The 24,268-nt window shown below is 34.5% G+C and overlaps 3 protein-coding genes across 3 annotated transcripts; all 3 read right to left on the bottom strand.

Moving 5' to 3' along the window:
* Positions 1-301: 301 nt before the first annotated feature.
* On the bottom strand, positions 302-2,252 carry LOC112020624 (uncharacterized). Its single transcript, XM_024053175.2, has one exon. The coding sequence runs from the start codon at positions 2,014-2,016 to the stop codon at positions 847-849; it is 1,170 nt and encodes a 389-aa protein (XP_023908943.2). The 5' UTR covers positions 2,017-2,252; the 3' UTR covers positions 302-846.
* A 12,723-nt stretch (positions 2,253-14,975) lies between these two features.
* On the bottom strand, positions 14,976-18,794 carry LOC112020623 (transcription termination factor MTERF15, mitochondrial). The gene is made up of 3 exons (XM_065774798.1): positions 17,434-18,794; positions 17,199-17,287; positions 14,976-15,689 (listed from the first exon to the last, which is right to left on the bottom strand). The coding sequence occupies exons 1-3, from the start codon at positions 18,578-18,580 to the stop codon at positions 15,483-15,485; spliced, it is 1,443 nt and encodes a 480-aa protein (XP_065630870.1). The 5' UTR covers positions 18,581-18,794; the 3' UTR covers positions 14,976-15,482.
* A 2,715-nt stretch (positions 18,795-21,509) lies between these two features.
* Positions 21,510-22,169, bottom strand: LOC112020604 (uncharacterized). Its single transcript, XM_024053156.2, has one exon. The coding sequence runs from the start codon at positions 22,167-22,169 to the stop codon at positions 21,510-21,512; it is 660 nt and encodes a 219-aa protein (XP_023908924.2).
* Positions 22,170-24,268: the final 2,099 nt, after the last annotated feature.

Genomic DNA, 24,268 nt, shown 5'->3' with positions numbered 1-24,268 from the left:
TCATATGGGCAGTACTAATTGGTCATGTCTCTCTATCCCAGTGAGCACTACATTTAAAAGCTCCACACGTTACCTATAGATTCTGAGCCAAGTCACTAACAAAAAAGATCATACCATTTGTGAGACCCAACAGTGGCTTCCATGTAGAACAGGATTGTTATACAATAAGAATAACTGAAATGACCAAACAATCTCAAGTTATCACCAAGAATCAATTTTTATAGCATGGTAGATGGGTTATATATAGGTATATTGTTAAAGCCCAAGCTTCAATCATGACAAGAAACAATAGACAATCAAAAAACACAAACAGCATAACTAGCTTGAATTAATTACATTCTTGGACATGAACCAAAGCAAGTTCAAGAACAATGGGGTTGAGCAACACAATAAGAAAAACACAGCATTTTGAATCCATGACATAAATATTTACAGCAGCTGCATGCCTGTATCCAAGCTCCCTCTTACTAATTGCCTGCTTAGCTTGAAAGATCCAATTTCTCTTTGTAGCTTCAATGGCTGAGAGGTTTCCTCCAAATAATTCGTAAATTTCTGCAGGAATAATTTTCCAGGTCCTCAAACAAACAAGTCACTCTAAAGTTAATCTTAATTAAAAGTCAACAAAAATTCCATAAAACCCTGTAATACTTCTCTTCTCCGAGCTTGATGAAAAAGCACTAGGTGATTATAAATGGGAGTTCTCTGGCGTAAACTAAAGCAAGATTAACACCAAAGTATTCTAATGGATCAAGTAACTATATAGAAGGGAAATTTGATTCATAATGTGGGTTATAACTGGTTCATTTTACTCCTTGCCTGATTCATACTAAATTTTATAGCCATTTTCTAAAGATTCAATTTTTCCTTGTATAGCTTCAAAAGGTCAGACGCTTCCTCCTTATAACACATCACAAACTTCTGCAGGAAGAACTCCTCCACATACACAAACACCCTAGGCAAGTAAATATTCTTCTTAACCAAACCTTTTGATTGTAAAACTTGAATAACCGAAGCCCTTGGAACAAGTCGCTTCTCCAAGCTCAAACTTATTAGTGTTGGGCATTTGACAATAAGGGAAGCCTCCACACCCATCCCGTTGACTAAAAAATCCATCACCCGCATAATCTTATCCTCAGATACCGTAATACACTGGGGGCTCTTTCCAAATGCTACAAGAATCTCTTCCTCAGACAAACCCCACCTCTTATAAGCATTGACCTTCCTCTCCCATGTGGATTTATTCATTCCACTATATGCCAAAACAGCCTGAACAAAACTTAAACGCAAAGGATTGAATCCCATTTCCTTCACTCCCTCAACAATCCCTTTGAATCGAACTGTATCTGTCGTAATAGCTCTAGTCCATTTTTTAATAAAGCCACATATAATTGATTCAGGAACTCCAAGTTCTCGCAGAAGATTGACATTAGGAATCACACAAGTGTCAAGTTTAACCACGGGAATAGACCAGAAACGTGTCAAAGCAATAATAGAGTTCTCATTAGTTCCAAGCAAACTCTTAAGGAAAACAAAAGAGGGAATTATGTGGTTTTCCAAGTTTCTTTTCAATATGTGGGGAATTCTAGTTAACACTGTGGCAATGTCAGAGCTTGTAAAGCCATTGGATCGGAAAAACTCAAATTTGGGCAAAAGGGTCATCTGAGGATTTGACAGCAGCAGTGGAGGGTATCTTCTGATGATGCTTGAGATTTGGGTTTGTGAGAAACCATGGTTCTTGAAAAAGCTAATGACCAAGTCTGCTTTATCTGGGGTTTCAAAATTAACTCTTTTGGAGGCTGATAGAGCAGCTTCCCTCGAGAACCCACATGTGTTTATGAGGTATGAGACTGTGAAAGAGTGTTGATTTGAAGTTGAAGTGCTTGAAATGTATCTGAATCTGACGGATGATAATAACAACAACGATGGGAGGGTTTCAACAGTGTATGAATTCTGATGGGCTCTAATGGCACAACAAAAAGTACCATGGTGAATAGATTTATAAAGAAGCTTCAGCATGTTACATAAGCGGTACTGGAAGAAAAACTCACTTATTAACGAGTCCGTTTCAGAAGAAAATCTCTGATGTGAATGAATGAGCAAGATTCCGACCTCCCAGAGACCAAAGCTTTTGCACTGCGTTAGGGGTTCTCTTGCTCCCTCCCTCCATTGTACCGATTTTGATTTCCTCTGTACGTTTACTCTGTTGAAAACCTTTTTTAAAGGAAAATGTTAGAATGGCATGCTTTGAGTCAATGAGGGAACATTCCTTTGTTGAATTGTTTTTTTTCATTATTTATCTTTTTTTTTTAAAATTTTAAATTTTTTTGAGAAACAGTTTATNAACTCTTTTGGAGGCTGATAGAGCAGCTTCCCTCGAGAACCCACATGTGTTTATGAGGTATGAGACTGTGAAAGAGTGTTGATTTGAGTTGAAGTGCTTGAAATGTATCTGAATCTGACGGATGATAATAACAACAACGATGGGAGGGTTTCAACAGTGTATGAATTCTGATGGGCTCTAATGGCACAACAAAAAGTTCCATGGTGAATAGTTTAAAGAAACTTCAGCATGTTACATAAGCGGTACTGGAAGAAAAACTCACTTATTAACGAGTCCGTTTCAGAAGAAAATCTCTGATGTGAATGAATGAGCAAGATTCCGACCTCCCAGAGACCAAAGCTTTTGCACTGCGTTAGGGGTTCTCTTGCTCCCTCCCTCCATTGTACCGATTTTGATTTCCTCTGTACGTTTACTCTGTTGAAAACCTTTTTTAAAGGAAAATGTTAGAATGGCATGCTTTGAGTCAATGAGGGAAAGCATTCCTTTGAAAGCTTGGGTTTGTTTTTCATTATTTATCTTTTCATAATTTTTAAAATTTTAAAATTTATTTTGAGAAACAGTTTTATATTGGTCTTCTCATCCATTTTCTTAGTATCTGGTGCATCCATTTTTTTTAGTATAAGGTGCATTAAAGTGCCTGATAAATGTACCGTCCATTAAGATAGAATTGCGTATATTATTTGAAAAATGATGTAAGTGGAATAACATTAATATTATTTGAAAAAGACAAAAATGTCACTTTTGGTCTTTACATTTTGAACATATTCTTGATTTGGTCTATAAATTGATTTAGCTTCTAGTCAGTCCCTGTTTTTTAAAATCATTTTTAAAATAGTCTCTTCGTCAACCCAGTGATAGAAAATGCTGAGTGGCAACATTTTGGGCATATTCTCGATTTGGTCCCTAAATTGATTTAGCTTTAGGTCAGTCCCTGTTTTTTAAAAATCATTTTAAAATAATCTCTCCGTCAACCTAGTGACAGAAAATGCTAAGGTAGCAAAGGAATGTACTATTTGCTGATGTGGCTAATAAAATAATAATAAAATATTTTATTTGATATTTTTTAAATGCACTTAGCATTTTTCTAAATTAAAAAAAGCCATTTCAATTTAATTAAAAAAAATATTATATTTTTCAATTTCAATTTAATTCAAACTAAATTAAAAAAAAAAACTTTAAATCTAATTTATTATTATTATTATTATTGCTTTCTTTACTTTTTAGGAGGTAAGAACATAAGAACTTTTCTTCGTGTTCTTCTTGAATCCAAGAACAATCAAACCCAGAACAAGAGCACAATCAAACCAGAACAATGCAAAATTTCATACAAAATCCCTATCGTCCACCGAAACCTCCAAACCATGAAAAAAAATCATCAAACCCAAACCCACATGAGAAAACCAACCCAGAAAAATCATCAAACCTCCAAACCAGAAAAATGTCAAACCCAGAAACCTCCAACCACCACAATCACCCACACCACAACCACAACAACCACAAATCACCAACAAAAACCCACTGCCGAGAGTCAAACCCAAACTCAAACAAAACCCAAGACCCATACTAAAACTCAAAATACCAAACAAAATCCAAATTCCAAATCCAAAACCCAAACCATCCCCCCATTGCCACACCACTACCACCATCAACATCCACCACTACCAAATCCATACCCACAAACCCAAATAATAAAAAAATAAAATAAATAAAATAAAAAAACCAAATTAGATCCATTTTCTGCCACAACCACCAAACCCAAGACTTGGACAGCCTATGGTGAGCAAAACCACAGCCACCCACGAGCACCAAGGCCCCAGCTAGCCCACGACGATCTGAATCCCACTTGTACTGATCTGAACCCACCCACGGGAGCCAGACCATCGAAACGCAACCACTCAACTAGAAATCACCGATTTGGAGAGAGGGAGACGAGATGAGGAAAAAAGAATAGAGAAATAGAGAGGGAGAAGAAGTTGAGCTTGTGAGCTTAGTGGTAGAAAGTGAGGGTGAAGAGAGAGAGGGGGAGTTTGAAATTAGTGGTAAAGAGTGTAGAAGATTTTTTTTAAGCTATGAGGTTGACCAAAAACAAAAACAAAAAAAATTAAAACGATTATGAATTTTTATTTTTTTAAAAATGATTTTAGTTTAAATTAGATTTAAGGTTTTTAAAAAAAATTAATTTACATTTTTTTAAAATTTTCTTAGGGCTGGCATTTTTTTATTAATTTAAATGTTGACTGGCATTTAAAAAATATCAAATAAAATATTTTATTATTATTTTATTAGCCACGCCAGCAAATAGTACATTACCTCAGCATTTTTTGTCACTGGGTTGATGGCAAGGACTATTTTAAAAAGATTTTTAAAAATCAGGTACTGACCTAGAGCTAAATCAATTTAAAAACCAAATCGGAATAGGCCCAAAATGTAGGGACCAAAAGTGCATTTTCGCCTTTGAAAAATTATGTATGTGAAATATAGGATTGTGTATATTAAATATATAGAATTGTATAGTTTGGATTTTTTTTTTTTTGGCTAGGTTTGAAAATTGAATGTACATGCCTTACACTCTTTGTAATTTGGAATAAAAATGTCCACAAATATAGTGTATGTTAAATATACTAAACTGTGTACATTTTTTTGTAAAATTATGTACATTGAATATACAAAATTATGTTCATATCTACTTGAAAATTATGTATCGATGTTCTACTTGAATATAATCTTAAAAAATTATGTATTTTGAATGTAAACAATTATTAATAATAGAAATGTATGTATTTCTGAATGAATAAGAATATTGTGTGATAGTATTGGTCATATGACAATTTGTTGTAGGAAGAGAAATATGTCTTATGCAGATATATCTTTTTGTAGGTATAGTTAGAAATGATACTTGACAATATGATAGTACATGTGACTATGTTGAATATATATAGAATTGTGTTCATCTATTTGAAAACTATAATATGAAATTAGTGTTCTTATTTAATATATTTGATGGAAAATATAAATACACATTATTTGAAAAATTATGCATGTTGAATATACAAAATTGTGTATACTATGAAAATTGATAATGTTGAATATACAGAATGGTGTATATTATTTGAATGTTTGGATATTGAATGTACAAGCTTTACATTCTTTGTAATTTGTGAGAAAAAAAATGTCCATACAACAAAAAATTGTGTACATTGAACATAAAAATTGTGCATATTTTTTGAAAAATTATTTATATTGTATATACAAAATTGGTATAGAATTTAAGAAATTGTGTATACATAATTCATATATTCTTTGAAAAATTGGGTATGTTGAATACACAAAACTTTGTACATTCATTGAAAAATTGTATACTTGAATATACAAAATTGTGTACATTTTTAAAAAATTTGTGTACATTAAATATACATAATTGCGTTCATTCTTTGAAAGCGTGGATATTGAATGTCTAGACTTTACAGTCTAGGGGTGTGCAGTCAACCGCTAACCAACCAAAACAGACCCACCCAACCCAACCTGTCGGGTTGGGTTGGGTTACAAAATTTTTTTTTATAGAGGTCAGGTTGGGTTTGAGTCATAAAATTCCAAACCCGCCAAACCCCACCCGATCCACCCATATATTTAATATATATTTAAAATATATTATATAATTTATAAATTTTTTAAAATAACTAGCTCTTTCTATCCTATATAAAAGTTAGTTAGTTTACACAAATCTTAGTAAAATACTATTGTTGTTTAGTCATTAGTGTTGTTTGCCTTTAAGGAGTTACATTGATACTAATCTTTGGGTTTTTTTTAATATATTTATATTTATATTTTTTTCTACTCAATTTAATAATAATAATAATAATAATAATAAAAATTTGTCCAACCCATGGGTTCAACCTGACCCAACCCGACCCATGTGGGTTACATGTGGGTTAGGTTGGGTTGGGTTGGACTTATGTGATGAGTTTAGTTGGTTTGAATTTTTTTTTGACCCACCATGGTGAGTTGGATAAAAAAATCTCTTTAACCCAATCCAACCCGACTCATGCACATCTCTACTTTACACTTTATGTAATTTTTTATACAAAAAATGTCATTAAATATTATACACGTTAAATATCTTCAATTGTGTATATTATTTGAAAAATTATGTACATTGAATATACAAAATTTTGTTCATTTTTTAATAGATTATGTACGTTAAATATATAGAATTAAGAATTGTGTAAATTCTTTGAAAATTTGTATACATTGAAAATAAATAATTGTGTACATTATTTGAAAATTTGTGTACATTGAATATTCAAAATTGTATATATTATTTGAAAATTGTGAATGTTAAACATATCGAATTATGTACATTCTTTGGAAAATTGTGTGCATTGAATATATAAAATTGTGCACATTTATTGAAAAATTGTATACATTAAATAAATAGAATTGAGTACATGCTTTGAAAAATTGTGTGCATTGAATATACGAAATTGTGTATATTCTTTGAGGGTTTAAATATTAAATGTATAGCCCTTACACTATGTACTTTGTGAAGAAAAATGTCCACACATCAACCTGTTGAGTGCCTGATAAGTGTCACCCATTAAGACAGTCACCCTATGTAATGCCTAGCGTCACATATCTTTGACATAAATGAATAATTGGGTCAATATGAAAAGTTAAAAACAAAATCAAACAAGAAGAGTTAAAATAAAAGATTTTAAAATGTGAAGAATAAAATGAAAACAGTCCCAAACGGATGTGTTCAAGATTGATGCCTGCATTTGTATGTGTATGTTTAACCTACTTTTCTTTAAATGATTGTTTTTTCTTGACCCTCTATATAGTTGTTGTGAAAGAGGAGGAAAATTTGGATTGGACTTGGTCTTGGGCCTCAGAGGAAGATCTAGTAAGGACTAGGGTGATTACACACCATATTTGAGACCCCATAGCAGCTCTCCATGTAGCATAGAAGGGAAATAGTAAGGACTAAGGATAATTGAACTATTTCATGTAGCATAGAAGGGAAACAGTAAGGACTAAGGATAACTAAACTAAACCGCGGTTCTTAGTTTAAACACTGAGCTTTTACTAGAGTAACGCAAGATTACTTGCACAATCTATATCTATATATATCTAAAAGCTGAAACATAGAATTTATTGTTGCTACGCTTCAGTTAAGCCACATTAGCGCCATGTCATCATAATATTGTGTACATGAACAATAGTTGAATTTTTAGTTTTATATTTTGAATTAGGCGTAAATGCCCTTTTGGTTCCTACATTTTGCACTTTTTTCATTTTGGTCCCTACATTTTATTTTTACCACTTTTAGTCCCTAAACCAATTAACATGTGACATTTAAGTCCTTACCGTTAGCCAATTAACGGGAAAAGTTGAGGTGGCAGACGGAACACCCTATTAGCTGATGTGGCGCTGATGTGGCAATTAAAATATTATTAAAAAATATTATTTGGCATTTTTATATGCCACGTCAGCATTTTAATTTTTTTCATAAAAAGCCATGTCAGACAATGTAAACCAAAAAAGAAAATAAATTAAAAAACAAAACTTAATTTTTTTATTTTTTTTACTTTCATTATTTTTTCGTAAGAACTGAAGTTGTTCTTCATGTCCTTCCTAAATCCATGAAATAAACCAATCTCTAGCAAACCCCAAATCCAAATCCAGTAACCAAATCTACTCCATTAAATCCAGAAAAATAAGAAATAAATCCAAGAAACCAAACCAAACCATAAATAAATTGAAGAAATAAACCCATAAACCCAGTAACCAATTCAATCTCTAGCAAACCCATAAACCCAGAGTTTTTCTTCAAAAACAAACACACAAAAAAATCCATAAAGTTTGTTTTGGCCTTAGCACCGCAGAACTCGCGAGCTATGGCGTCGTAGGCGTGCGCCGCCTCTTCGGCCGTGTCAAAAGTGTTGAGCCAGACTCAGGACTTCTTCACCGGGTCACGGATCTCGGCTGTGTAGTGACTCCATGGACGCTTCCTCACGCCTTTGTATTGGATCTCCTTGGAGTTTGGATTCGGGTTGATGAAGCCAAATTTGTCTCTGGGAGCCATTTGAGTTTGTAAAAGTTTTGGAGATTTGGATTTGTTTGAAACAAGAATTGAAAGAGTCAGAAACGGTGCTTGAGGAAAGGAAGGAAGTGAGGGTGTGGGTTTTTATAGAGGCAGGTTAGAGAGAGAGCGTGTGTGTTTAAAAGTTATGCTCCTTTTGGGCGATTGTTGTGTTCAAAGTAAGCAGGATGTGGCTTTTGAAGCACGAACCAGTTGGGGGATATTTGCAGATTAGCATAGTGAGGGGATAGAATATCGTTAGTTAGCAAGGTTTTGAAATCATTTAGGAAACTAGCATCTCAAGTCTTTGAAACTCGAGTTTGGTGAAGAAATCAAGCCTTAAAGACTCGAGATTGATTGTTGACATGGAAATAATTTTGCCACATGGAACTCAAGTCTTAAAGACTCGAGTTTCATAGAATAAAAAGTGACCCACAGAGGAAGAAGAAGAATAGTCCCTACGAGAATAGAAAGAACACAAAGAAGAAAGAAACCTATGGAGAAACACGAAGAACCCAAGCAACCTACAGAAGAAGAACCAAGAAAAAACAGAGAAGAAGAATGGACCAGGTGAAGAAAAAGAAGAACAAGAAGAAGAAGGGAAATCGAGTTTTAAATACTCGATTTCCACGTGGATTTTTTTCCACATCATTTGCCTTTACATGCAACTCAAGTCTTAAAAACTCGAGTTTCATCTTTGAACTCGAGTTTTAGAAACTCGATATGCTAGTTTGCTACATAGTTTGCAAATATGACAGCTAACTAAAATATTTCAAAAATAATGTTAAATGAAAAAAAAAAATTTGAACCAATTGGGTTAGATTCAAAACGTGGAGTTGTTTGTTTTTATGGGTTTTTTTGTGTGTTTGTTTTTGAAGAAAAATTATGGGTTTATGGGTTTGCTAGAGATTGAATTGGTTACTGAGTTTATGGGTTTATTTCTTCAATTTATTTATGGTTTGGTTTGGTTTCTTGGATTTATTTCTTGTTTTTTTGGATTTGATGGAGTAGATTTGGTTGCTGGATTTGGATTTGGGGTTTGCTGGAGATTGGTTTATTTCATGGATTTAGGAAGAACACAAAGAACAACTTCAGTTCTTACGAAAAAAAAATAATGAAAGTAAAAAAAAAAAAAAATTAAGTTTTGTTTTTTAATTTATTTTCTTTTTTGGTTTAAATTGTCTGACATGGCTTTTTATAAAAAATTAAAATGCTGACGTGGCATATAAAAATGACAAATAATATTTTTTTAATTATATTTTAATCGCCACATCAGCACCACGTAAACTAATAGGGTGTTCCGTCTGCCACCTTAGCTTTTCCTATTAGTTGGCTGACGATAAGACTTAAATGTCACGCATTAATTGGTTTAGGGACTGATGAAAGTGGTAAAAATAAAATGTAGGGACAAAATGGAAAAAGTGCAAAATGTAGGGACTAAAAGTGCATTTACGCCTTTGAATTATGCTATTTTTTCAGTAACTTGATTTTCTTTCTAGAATGTTCTCCTCTTGAACATCTAAAATACTATGTACATGAGTTTTAGACAAAACTTAACAATACTATTTCTTTTGGATTTTAATATTTCTTTCCTTATTAAACATAATATGATACAGCTAATGTGATCCAATGAAGACAAAAGCAACTGCTATTTTTTGGGGTATATGCGGAATTCCTCTTGTATCCTTTTGTTGATGACCATTTTGGCAAAATGGCCCAATGACAAAAGAAGCCCAACAATATGAAAAAGGGGTGAAGAAAGAAAAAGCAGCGAAGTAAAAAACCATTAAAACCTGAATGACAGGAATAATGGTCCACAGGCCTACAAGATAGTAAAAATACCCCAATGAAAGCAAATGAGTCCAAAGGAGTCCTAAAGAATGAAATAGTAAGCCCATGAGAATCATAAGAAGTAGAAAGAAAGCAAAGACAGGACGAAGGAGCCTAAAAAAATGAATTAGTAAATAAGATTGGTTCAAAGACCAATAAACCCAAAAGTAAAGGATATGGCAATTGGGCTGAGAAAGCCCAAAGGATTTAGCAAAAGCCCATGAAAATGCAAGAAGTATGAAAGAATGAGATGGGTTAGGGATGCTCCAACGAATGAAACAAGCCGAGGATGCCCAAAGGGATAAAATGGGCCAGGGAAGCCCAAGATGCTACAAGAACTAACCCAGTAGGGATATTGGGCAACGTAAACTACGAGAAGGAATAATACATGAAACTAGCAAGGCAGGCCCAGAGGGAGCCCAATAAACACAAGTTAAACGATATCATGGTAGAAACAATGCAGTGGCGTGGCAAGAGTACTAGTTAACCCATAAACCAGAAGTGAAAGGGGACAAGGGCTGAATTAAAGAAGAAAAAGCCCATACCCAAGCAATACCCAGCCTAAAGAAGAAACGAGATGTAGAGAATGAAGACCTAATGACTCATCCATGCCACAAAGAGTTAAATGAGCAGTAGGACCAGACAAACCTACAGGCAATGGCAAACGCGTGAACTCCAGATAAGTAATGGACTCATATGAGAGTGAAGCACACACAAGGCTTAGGCACCACCCACTTGTATCTAGCCAATACAGGGGTGATGGGCCATGGGTCAGAGGTAAAAGAATGTATGGTTTGGTGGTGGAGAGAAGGGGAAAGCCTATTCTGGGGTTTTTGCTCAAGTTCTTTTGGGGGAAATGTCCTGCTAGGATGACATACCACCCAAAAAAGGCAAAGATGAATTAAAATCACTAGGTGCATGCTATAAGAGTTAGTAAGAGAGAAACCCAGCCCTTACCCAGATGGGAGTGCCACAGGAAGCAAGAAAACAAAACAAAACTACTTTTGTCTGAGAATGAAGCGTGGTGCGGCCAACATAGGGTAGTGGTGGTGGCTGGGCAGCCAGCAAGCCAGTGGGTAGTCTGGGAAGGACACCTACAATAGGCCAAAAAGAGTTGAGGGGTAAAATAGTAAATCTTATCACGACAGGTAGTATAAAAAGGTCTTAGCCATGCATAGTAAACAACAACAAGGAGGGATAAGAAAAAACATGGAAAAATAGAGAAGTAGGAAACAAAGAAAACAGAGGAGATAAACAAAAGAAAATAAGATAACCGAGAGGAAGCAAATAGGAGTGAGAGGAATAGAAAGCATGCACCAATAGGTTACCCACTTATCTTCCTCTCAACAGCTTACTCTCTAGCATGTTAAGAATTTGAGATTAAGCCACTTAAGTCCATTTTCCAAAGTAGGTAATTTCCATGGTAGGATTTCCCTGTGAGATTACACACATTGGAGATTGGTTCTATTCTTGGACTTAAATTTGTCAAGGAGTCAAGTTTAACAAACTAACTCCCTTCCTTCTTTTATTATGATTGTTAAAGTACTAATGTTATTTTTGTTACTAATTCATTATTGCCATCCTTATATTATTGTACTTCCCTTTTGCAAAATTGTTTAAGCATTATCTTTGATAAGTGGCAAGTATTTTAGTTAAGATATTTTAGCTATTCTATTGTATCATGTTTCTCCTGCTATAACATTTTTGTAACAATATTTCTTGTCTTGGGCATGTGACTCCATTAAGATTTCTACCAGGGGTTCTAACTTGAGTACAAACTGGCCTAAGGTGAGTTTCAATTAAGCCAGTTCCGACTCTCCTACCCTAGAACCATTAGGCCGTAGCGCGACAGGAGCAGCCCAGCCTAGTACATAAAAAGGCCCACCACACCTTTTAGTTCATATAATTTAGTGTTTCTGTGAACTTATTCATGACTATTTTTTCGAAAGTCTAACAAAATTCAATTTGTAATTATACTGTTAGAGAAAATAAAAATCATACTCCTTCTTCTTGTTGAGAACAGTCCCCTTGCGCAAAATTACTTACACCATTGCCATTGCCTAGGACCCCAATAGACATAGCCCTAAAAAATACATTGTGTTAATTATTTTTTGCCAATTTATTTTACTATTCAGCTTATTTTTATTACTATTCATGGGATTTACTGCACTTTTTGGTACTATTCATGGGTCCTACTGTACTATTTCAGCTAACTTTTACCTTTATCTACTGTACTTTCAGTAAAAAGTTTTCAATTTCAGCAAAATAGGCGGATCCCAAATAGATCCTAAGGGTATGTTGGGATCTGCTTATTTTGCAGAAACTTTTTGCTAAAAGCACTATAAATAAAGGTAAAAGTTATTTTACTATTGGGTTAATTATTTTTTGCCAATTTATTTTACTATTCAACTTATTTTTATTACTATTTATGGGATCTAATACACTTTTTGGTACTATTCATGGGTCCTACTGTATTATTTCAGTTAACTTTTACCTTTATCTACCGTACTTTCAGTAAAAAGTTTTTAATTTCAGCAAATAGGCGGATCTCAAATAGATTCTAAGGGTATGTTGGGATCTGCTTATTTTGCAGAAACTTTTTGCTAAAAGCACTATAAATAAAGGTAAAATCTAGCTGAAATAATATAGTGAGACCCATGAATAGTACAAAAACTGCAGTGAGACCCATGAAAAGTAGTAAAAATAAACTGATTAACAAAATAAGTTAGTAAAAATAATCTTTGCCAAGCGGACATTAAAGAATAACTTTCAAGGTTTGAGGTTGGTTTTCATGTTTGACACTTTGACCCTTAAAGGTATCTTGACATTTCGTATTTTATTTTTAGGGCAAATTACAACTTACCTACCTATGATTTGGTTGAAATTTAAGTTGCCTACCTGTGGTTTAAAGTTTGATACTTTGCCCACCTGAGGTTTGATTGAAATTTAAGTTACCTACCTGTAGTTTGAAATCTCATAATGTAAGTGTTCTGCTGGATTCTTTTTGACCTTATATTTGTTTATTTTTTGTATTTTTGGAGAAGAGAAACATAAAAGTGGTGCAAAATTACATATTAAATCTTGTTTTTAACAGAGTTGGGTTAAGAAAATCTAACTAAGCTAATATCAGGTAGGTAAAATGTCAAATTTTAAACTACAGGTAGGCAACTTAAATAATTTCGGCCAAATCACAGGTGAGTAAGTTGTAATTTGCCCTTATTGTTATATTGGCCCTCTTATCCCTTTTTTTTTTTTTTTTAAAAAAAATTTTATGAAATTTTATTTGAGATCTAATAACCAATTTTAGAAAAATTTTGACACAAATTTCATGAAAATATAAAAAGTCATCAATTATTTTTTTTTTCTTTTCCATAAAAATTTCTAATATTTTTTAAATCAATACTCTTAAAGTATCCGTTAACTTTTCCCTTTTAATTTAAATGTCAGATGACAAATAAATATCATTAAGATAAATCACTCATTTAAGTCTATTTCTGATAGTATTTTAACCATTGTCATATAAGTGTTATCAATTAAGACTTTAAGATAACTTATATGTTGTCAAGGGTTACCAAATGACTAATGAAAATGAGCTACAAAATCAAATATAAATGGCCAAAACGACAATTTTCAAATGTAAATGGTTATAACAAAAACAACAAAGGTGTATGTTTATTAACAACAAAGGTGTGTGTTTATTAACAAAACTGGTACACCGATGACTTAGACATGTTCAAGATCGACCTTTGTAACTATAAGTGTAGGTTTTATTTAGCATTCTTTAAACATATGTAGTTGCTTAACTGTTGATGCTAAAACGGAGGAAAAATCAGCTTTCATTTAGCTAAACAAAAGGTCGGCTCATTGAGAAGATTCCACACCATGTGCAAAACCCCACAGCAGCTTTCATTTAGCATAGAAGTGATACAGATAGCTGAACTGAACCACCAATCTCACTAAGAACACTGAGCTTCTACTAGATTAACGCAAGATTACTTGCACAATTGTAGTAAATACAGAACAAATGAGCAAGAAATAAACTGTTTCCCATGAGGATGATATATATGATGGGTTTGTCTGTTTCAAGTTTTAACCCCAAGCTTCAATCATGCAAACAAAAATGATTAGTAGTCTTGGACAAGAAATAAAGCAAGTTTGAAACAATGGGATCAAGTAACACCACACAAATGGGGAAGCAAGACATTTTACAATAGCAGCTGCATCCACTGAATTCTACCTCTTACAAATTTCCCCTGGCATCAAGATAGCTTCAACAGCTGGGGAGCTACCTCACTTCGGTTTCCAACTTTCCATAGAAACTACTTTTCAGGATCCTCAAAGGGATGAGTAGCTCACCAAACAACAAGAAGAAGAACAAAAACAAAAACAAAAAAAAGAAGATATATAACACACACACACACACACACAGAGAAAGCTTATTTTAATTTTTAAATTTTTTTAAATTTTTTTAAGCTAGTTCATTTCTTGCTAAAAAATGGATTTAATAAAATATTCTTGCTAAAATAAGAGGATGTCAATCGGACACTATATTAAAGGGTCCAACTCTATTTTCTCTAGCAAAGACCTAGTTATTAAAGATAGAGCAACTGAGAAAGAATAAACTGTTTTAGCATGATGTTGATACATGTAGAGTTTGACAAGCTTTCAAGTTTAAACCCAAGCATCAATCATGAAAACAAAAATGATTAGTAGCACTCTTGGACAAGAAATAAAGCAATTTTGAAACAATGGGATCAAGTAACACCACACAATCGCGGACCCATAATGCAATTCTGTTCCATTGAATAACATTTTGCAATAGCTGCTGCATCTACTGATCTCTCCCTCTTATAAATTTCCCCTAGCATCAAGATAGTTTCAACAGCTAGGAAGCTTCATTGTTACAGTTCCCAGCTTTCTAGAAACTACTTTTCAGGATCCTCAAAAAGATACCTAGCTCAAAAAATAAGAAAAAAAATAAACTTTAGCCTAACCAAACCTTGTGATGATTCACTTCTCCAAGCTCAGCGAAACAAGCACTAGGCCTATACCAACAGTTTGGAATTTGGACCAGTTCCAATTTTGGATCTGATTTGGAGAAAGTTTCAATATGAAAAAGTGTAATTGGATCAAGTAACTCACTCAACAAGTGAAACTTTACACACAATATGAGCACTCCACAACTGCTTCATCTCATTCATTGGCTCATATTTATTACCATAGGTTCACTAGTCATTCTGGAAAATCCATTTTTTCCTTGTATAACTGCAACAACTCAGAAGCTTCCTCCTTATTAGGCAACACAAACCTCTGCAGAAACAACTCCTCCACATACTCAAACGCTGTAGGCAAGTAAAAATTCTTCTTAACCAAACCTTTAGACTGCAAAAATTGAATCGCCGAAGCCCTTGGAATAAGTCGCTTCTCCAAGCTCAAACTAATAAGTTGTCATATAAGTGTTATCAATTAAGACTTTAAGATAACTTATATGTTGTCAAGGGTTACCAAATGACTAATGAAAATGAGCTACAAAATCAAATATAAATGGCCAAAACGACAATTTTCAAATGTAAATGGTTATAACAAAAATAACAAAGGTGTATGTTTATTAACAACAAAGGTGTGTGTTTATTAACAAAACTGGTACACCGATGACTTAGACATGTTCAAGATCGACCTTTGTAACTATAAGTGTAGGTTTTATTTAGCATTCTTTAAACATATGTAGTTGCTTAACTGTTGATGCTAAAACGGAGGAAAAATCAGCTTTCATTTAGCTAAACAAAAGGTCGGCTCATTGAGAAGATTCCAAACCATGTGCAAAACCCCACAGCAGCTTTCATTTAGCATAGAAGTGATACAGATAGCTGAACTGAACCACCAATCTCACTAAGAACACTGAGCTTCTACTAGATTAACGCAAGATTACTTGCACAATTGTAGTAAATACAGAACAAATGAGCAAAAAATGTACCGAACAAATGAGCAAGAAATAAACTGTTTCCCATGAGGATGATATATATGATGGGTTTGTCTGTTTTAAGTTTTAACCCCAAGCTTCAATCATGCAAACAAAAATGATTAGTAGTCTTGGACAAGAAATAAAGCAAGTTCTGAAACAATGGGATCAAGTAACACCACACAAATGGGGAAGCAAGACATTTTACAATAGCAGCTGCATCCACTGAATTCTACCTCTTACAAATTTCCCCTGGCATCAAGATAGCTTCAACAGCCGGGGAGCTACCTCACTTCGGTTTCCAACTTTCCATAGAAACTACTTTTCAGGATCCTCAAAGGGATGAGTAGCTCACCAAACAACAAGAAGAAGAACAAAAACAAAAACAAAAAATAGAAGATATATAACACACACACACACACACACAGAAAGCTTATTTTAATTTTTTAATTTTTTTTTTAAGCTAGTTCATTTCTTGCTAAAAAATGGATTTAATAAAATATTCTTGCTAAAATAAGAGGATGTCAATCGGACACTATATTAAAGGGTCCAACTCTATTTTCTCTAGCAAAGACCTAGTTATTAAAGATAGAGCAACTGAGAAAGAATAAACTGTTTTAGCATGATGTTGATACATGTAGGGTTTGACAAGCTTTCAAGTTTAAACCCAAGCATCAATCATGAAAACAAAAATGATTAGTAGCACTCTTGGACAAGAAATAAAGCAATTTTGAAACAATGGGATCAAGTAACACCACACAATCGCGGACCCATAATGCAATTCTGTTCCATTGAATAACATTTTGCAATAGCTGCTGCATCTACTGATCTCTCCCTCTTATAAATTTCCCCTAGCATCAAGATAGTTTCAACAGCTAGGAAGCTTCATTGTTACAGTTCCCAGCTTTCTAGAAACTACTTTTCAGGATCCTCAAAAACATACCTAGCTCAAAAAATAAGAAAAAAAATAAACTTTAGCCTAACCAAACCTTGTGATGATTCACTTCTCCAAGCTCAGTGAAACAAGCACTAGGCCTATACCAACAGTTTGGAATTTGGACCAGTTCCAATTTTGGATCTGATTTGGAGAAAGTTTCAATATGAAAAAGTGTAATTGGATCAAGTAACTCACTCAACAAGTGAAACTTTACACACAATATGAGCACTCCACAACTGCTTCATCTCATTCATTGGCTCATATTTATTACCATAGGTTCACTAGTCATTCTGGAAAATCCATTTTTTCCTTGTATAACTGCAACAACTCAGAAGCTTCCTCCTTATTAGGCAACACAAACCTCTGCAGAAACAACTCCTCCACATACTCAAACGCTGTAGGCAAGTAAAAATTCTTCTTAACCAAACCTTTAGACTGCAAAAATTGAATCGCCGAAGCCCTTGGAATAAGTCGCTTCTCCAAGCTCAAACTAATAAGAGTAGGGCGTTTGACAATAAGGGAAGCCTCCAAACCCATCTTGTTGACCAAAAAATCCATCACCCGCATAATCTTATCCTCAGATACCCTGAAACAGCAGGGGTTCTTTGCAAAAGCTACAAGAATCTCATCCTCAGACAAACCCCATCTCTTATAAGCGTTGACCTTCCTCTCCCATGTGGATTTATTCATTCCCCTAATTGCTAAAACAGCCTGAACAAAACTTACCCTCAGAGGATTGATTCCCATTTCCTTGACATCCTCTACAATCTCTTTGAATCGAACTTGATTTGTCGTAATAACTCTCGGCCAATTTTTAATTAAGGTACATATAGCTGATTTATGAACTCCATTTTCTCTGAGAAGATTGACATTAGGAACTACATGAGTGTCGACTTTATCGACAAGAATAGCCGAAAAACGTCTAACAGCAATAACAGTTTTTTCATCAGTTCCAAGCAAATTCTTAAAGAAGTCAAAAGAAGGGATTATTTGGTTTTTCAAGCTTCGTTTCAATAAGTGTGGATTTCTAGTTAAGATCATAACAATGTCAGAGCTTGTAAAGCCTTTGGATTGGAAAAACTCCAATTTGGGCAAAAGGGTCTTTTGAGGATTTGATAGCAGCAGTGGAGGGTATCTTCTGATGATGCTTGAGATTTGGGTTTGTGAGAAACCATGGTGCTTGAAAAAGCTAATGACCAAGTCTGCTTTATCTGGGGTTTCAAAGTTAACACTTTTGGAGGCTGATATAGCACCTTCCCGTGAGAACCCACATGTGTTTATGAGGTATGAGACTGTGAACGAGTGTTGATTTAAAGTGCTTGAAATGTATCTTAATGTAAACAATGGGAGGGTTTTAGCAGTGTATAATTTCTGGGGGGCTCTAAGGGTACAATAACTCCCATGGTGAATTGGTTTATAGAGAAAATTCAACATGTTATATAAGCAGTACTGGAAGAAAAACTCACCTACTGTGTGTATGAGTCCGTTTCAGTAGAAAACCTCCGGTGTGGCCTGTGAGTGAATGAGCAAGATTCCGAAACCCCCAAGGCCAAAAGCTGTGCACTTCGTTTGGGATCTCTTTCTCCCTTCTTTCTGGCCAACTGCACCGTTTTGATTTGTTCCGTACTTTCAAAAACATACTTTTGGTATGCGTTTTTTTTTCTTTGACTAAGTTTTTTTTTTGTGCCTGCTGTGAACTGGTGGTGGTGGTGGTGGTGGTGGTGGGTGTGGATGTGGCTAATAGTGGTTGGTGGTTGGTGCTGTAATTGTTTTTTTTTAAGTAAGATATATTATTTTATTGTAGTGTTTATATTATTTTATTGTGATATGTATATTATTTTATTGTGTTGAAAGCTAAAATAGATTCACTGCTGCAGTATGTGTGTAGGTAAAATAGATAAAGTGACTTTTTGTGTAGCTAAATAACTAAAATTTTACAACCACTGCTGCGAATGCCCTCAGGTGTATCAGCTTATTTTGCTAAATTTTTTTCCCGAAAGTAACAAGTGGGATCCATTACTAGCATAAAAAATTACAGTGAAATCAATAAATAATAGTAAAAATAAATTAAATGATAAAATAAGTTGGTAAAAATAATTTTTATCAAATAGATACTAAAAAATAATTTTCAAGGTATGAGGTTGGTTTCTATGAATGACACTTTGACCCTTAAAAGTATCTTGACATTTCGTATTTTATTTTTAGGGCAAATTACAACTTACATACCTATGATTTGGTTGAAATTTAAATTGCCTATTTGTGGTTTAAAGTTTGACACTTTACCTACCTAAAATTACCTACATATGATTTGAAATCTCATGATGTAAGTGTTCTGCTAGATTCTTTTTAATCTTATGTTTGTATGTTTTTTGTGTTTTTGGAGAAGAAAAACATAAAAGTTGAGCAAAATTACATATTACACCTTGTATTTAAGAGAGTTGGGTTAAGGAAATCTAACTAAGCTAATCTCAAATGGGCAAAGTGTTAAATTTTAAACCACAGGTAGACAACTTAAATTTCGGTTAAATCATAAGTAAGTAAGTTATAATTTGCCCTTATTTTTATATTGGCCCTCTTTTTTTTTTTTTTTTAATAAAATTTTATTTGGGATCTAATAACCCATGTTAGAAAAGTTTTGACATAACTTTCATGAAAATATAAAAAGTCATCAATTTTTTTTTCTTTTCCATAAAAAATTTCTAATACTTTATAAATTAATACTCTTAAATAATCCGTTAACTTTTTTCTTTTAATTTAAATGTCAGATTACAAATAAATGTCATTAAGATTTATCACCCGTTTAAGTCTATTTCTGATAGTAATTTAACTATTAAGTGTTATATAAGTGTTATCAATTAAGGTAGCATTTGGATTGCGTTTCCCGTGCACTGGGTTTGCGTTTGCGTTTTCCTTTTTTATTTATTTATTTATTTTTTTAATTATTATTATTGAGAAGCACATGAATGTGGGACACAGACCTACTAATGTGTCTTGTGCACTGTGCATAGGACCCACTATCTCTTTGAACGTCCAAATTTTGCACTGAAATGTGTCACACCAGTGGGTCCCGTGCACTGTTCATAGGACGCACAAATCTTTTTTTTTAGAAACTTTTTCATTAAAAATGAGTCTCACTGCACTATTCACATATTTAAAAGTTATTTTGCTACAATGTTTTCAATTTTTAGCAAAATAAACAGTATCTAAATGGACCATAAGAGTTTAAGATAACTTATATAGTGTTAAAGATCGCCAAATGACTAATGAAAATGAGCTACAAAATTAAATATGAATGACCAAAACGAGAATTTTGAAATGTAAATGGTTATAATAAAAATAACAAAGGCGTATATTTTTTAACAACAAAGGTGTGTTTATTAACAAAACTGGTACACCAATGACTTAGATATGTTCAAGATCGACCTCTGTATCTATATGTGTAGGTTTTATTTAGCATTCTTTAAACAAATGTTGTTGCTTAACTCTCTTTTTGATTGATGCTAAAAAGGAGGAAAAATCAGCTTTCATTTAGCTAAACAAAAGGTGGGCTCATTGAGGAGATTCCACACCATCTGCAAGACCCCACAGCAGCTTTCATTTAGCATAGAAGGGATACAGAATTACAGATAGCTGAACTGAACACCAATCTCACTTAGACCACCGAGCTTCTACTAGATTAACGCAAGATTACTTGCACAATTGTAGTACATACAGTACAAATGAGCAAGAATAATCTGTTTTACCATGATCTATGATGGGTTTGTCAGTGTTTTAAGTTATAACCCCAAGCCTCAATCATGCAAACAAAAATGATTAGTAGTCTTGGGCAAGAAATAAAGCAAGTTCTGAAACAATGGGATCAAGTAACACCACACAATTGGTGAAGCATGACATTTTACAATAGCTGCTGCATCCACTGATGTCTACCTCTTACAAATTTCCCCTAGCATCAAGGTAGCTTCAACAGCCGGGGAGCTTCCTCACTACAGTTTCCAACTTTCTGTAGAAACTACTTTTCAGGATCCTTAAAGGGATGAGTAGCTCACCAAACAACAACAGCAACGAGAGAGAGAGAGAGAGAGAGAACCTCAGCCTAACCAAACCTCTAGAGGACAGAAATCACAAAATTAAAGCTCTTGTGATGGTTCTCTTCTCCAGGCTTAGTGAAAACAAGCACTAGGCCTTTAGCAACGGTTTGGAATTTTGATCAGTTGCAATCTTGATTGCGATTTAGAGTAAGTTTCAATCCCGAAGAGTGTAATTGGATCAAGTAACTTAACAAGTGAAATGTGACACATAATGTGAGCACTCCACAACTGCTTCATCTAATTCTTTGCCTCATGTTTATCAATATATTCATTGATCATTCTGGAAAATTCAATTTTCTCTTGTATAGTTGCAACAATTCATAAGCTTCCTTCTCATAAGGCATCACAAACTTCTGCAGGAACAACTCTTCCACATACCCAAACACTCTAGGCAAGTAAAAATCCTTCTTGACCAAACCTTCCGATTGCAAAACTTGAATAAACGAAGCCCTTCGAATAAATCGCTTCTCCAAGCTATAAGTAAGCAATCCCGGGCATTTGACAATTAAGGAAGGCTCCAAACCCATCTTGTTGATGAAAAATTCCATTACCCGCATAATCTTATCCTCAGATGCCATAGTACAATGTGGGCTTCTTCCAAAAGCAACAAGAATATCTTCCTCAGACAAACCCCACCTCTTATAAGCACTGACCTTCCTCTTCCATGTGGATTTATTCATACCCCTCATTGCCAAAATAGCCTGAATAAAACTCAACCTCAAAGGATTGTATCCCATTTCCTTAACTTCCTCTACAATCTCTTTAAATCGAATGGAATCTGTCATAATAGCTATAGGAGTTCTTTTAATTAAGGTGCATATATTGGATTCAGGAACTCCATTTTCTTGCAGAAGATTGACATTAGGAACCACAAAAGTATCAAGTTTAACAATTAGAATAGCTGAATATCGTTTAATAGCGGTAACAGTGTTCATTGGTTCCAAGCAAATTCTTAAGGAAAACAAAAGATGGGATTATCTGGTTTTTCAAGCTTCTTTCTAAGATCCATGGATTTCTAGATAAGACTATAGCAATGTCAGAGGTTGTAAAGCCTTTGGACTGGAAAAACTCCAATTTGCGCAAAAGGGTGTTCTGAGGATCTGATAACAGCACTGCAGGGTGTTTTCTAATGATGTTTGAGATTAGGATTGTGAGAAACCATGGTTCTTGAAAAACCCATTGACTGAGTCTGCTTTATGTGGGGTTTCAAAATTAACTCTTTTGGAAGCTGATAGAGCAGCTTCTGGGAAGAACCCACGTGTGTTTATGAGGTATGAGACTGTGAATGAGTGTTGATTTGAAGTGCTCGAAATGTATCTGAAAGATAATAATAATAACGCTATATGGGTTCTAACAGTGAGCATTCTTATCGGCCGTTCCATAAAAAATGCAATTTTGACACATTAAAAACCTACTTTACTATTTTACGATATTATTTTACAACATCTCATTTATCAGGTGTTCTATTTTTTAATCCTATATATTAAAATAATATATCCATTACATTAAAATACCATTAAAAAAAAAAACTTCAAATGGTAAATTTCTCCCTATCATTCTCATTCTCATCATCAACAACAACAACGGCACAACCTATACTGCCGCAACAACAGCCACCAACAACCACTGCCGCAACAACACCGACAGCCACCACCGGCACAAACGCACATCCACCAACACCACCTCAAAAAAAAAAAAAAAAGACACAACCAGAAAGATCAGCTGCGCACAAACCCACATCCACCAAATTAAACAAACCCACATCCCAAATCTACCAAATCAATTATAAAATTAATTACAACTTACACTAAAATCATAAATTGAATCGGACATACACCGCGGCGAGATCGGCGATGGCGAGACGGCGTGGCGAGACGGCGATGGAAGTTCACTCTCGGCCACCGTTTCCTTCACACCGGAGTTCCTCTTCGTCGCAAAGTGGGTCAGTGATCATTGACGAGCCTGGGCGTGGCGAGACGGCGATGAGACGGCAGCGGCGTATTCGTGATCAGTGACGAGCCTGGGGGTGGCGAGACGGCGATGGAGACGCGTGGGGCGTGGGCGTGGAGAGACAGCGATGAGACGGCGTCAGCGTGGCGATGAGAGTGCCCAGAGACGGCGATGAGAGTGCCTCAGAGAGAGAGAGCGAGAAGCGAGAGCGAGAGAGAGAAGAGATGGGTTTCAGAAATCAGAATGACCACGAGAGAGAGAGAGAGAGAGAGAGAGAGAGAGAGAGAGAGAGAGAGAGAGAGAACTGAGAGGAGGAGAGAGAAAAAAGAATTAAATATGCCAAACAGTAAAATGACATGGCTGTCCGTACGCTCTATCATATTTGAGAGCGTACTGTAGCATGTCTCATATTTTGAGATATATAACACACCTCATGAGAGGTTGTTTTTGTGTTTGGTGTGCTAAATGTGCCAAATATTTGGCATTTGGCACATTTAGCACACCTAATGGTAATGCTTGATTAAATTCTGAGGGCCCTAATGGTAGAACCGTAGAAGTAGAACACCAAATACCGTATCAAAAAAAAAAAAAAAAGAACACCAAAGTACCATGGTGAATAGCTTTTATAGAGAAAAATCAACATGTTATATATATATCATACAAGCAGCGCTGGAAAAAAACTCACCTACTTGACGATTCCATTTCAGAAGAAAAACCATCACCTTGAATCAATAAGCAAACATTCCGAAACCCAAATTCACATTTTACATTTTAAACAATATTAAACACATTTCTGTACACTTTTTCACCCACATATATTTTAAAATACTACAAAAACATTTTTCAAACTTCTCTACCAAACACCCTCCTAAACCTTGTTTCACTCAAAATACCAAAGAGAAAAAAAGAAAAAAGAAAAAAAAGAAGAAAGACAAAACCAAAACCCTTGCTTTGTACTGCGTTGGGGTACTCTTTCTCCTCTTTTCTGCCCAAGTGCGCCATTTTGCTTTCCATTGTACCATATACTATACCGAGGTTTTTATTTTTATTTATGTAAGCCATTATTACTCAAACTCAAACCTCT

The sequence above is a fragment of the Quercus suber genome, unplaced genomic scaffold (assembly GCF_002906115.3).
Source record: "Quercus suber isolate HL8 unplaced genomic scaffold, Cork oak 2.0 scaffold_99, whole genome shotgun sequence".
Taxonomy (NCBI): domain Eukaryota; kingdom Viridiplantae; phylum Streptophyta; class Magnoliopsida; order Fagales; family Fagaceae; genus Quercus; species Quercus suber.
Note: the sequence above shows the minus strand (reverse complement) of the source record. Positions and strands in the feature narration are given on the sequence as shown.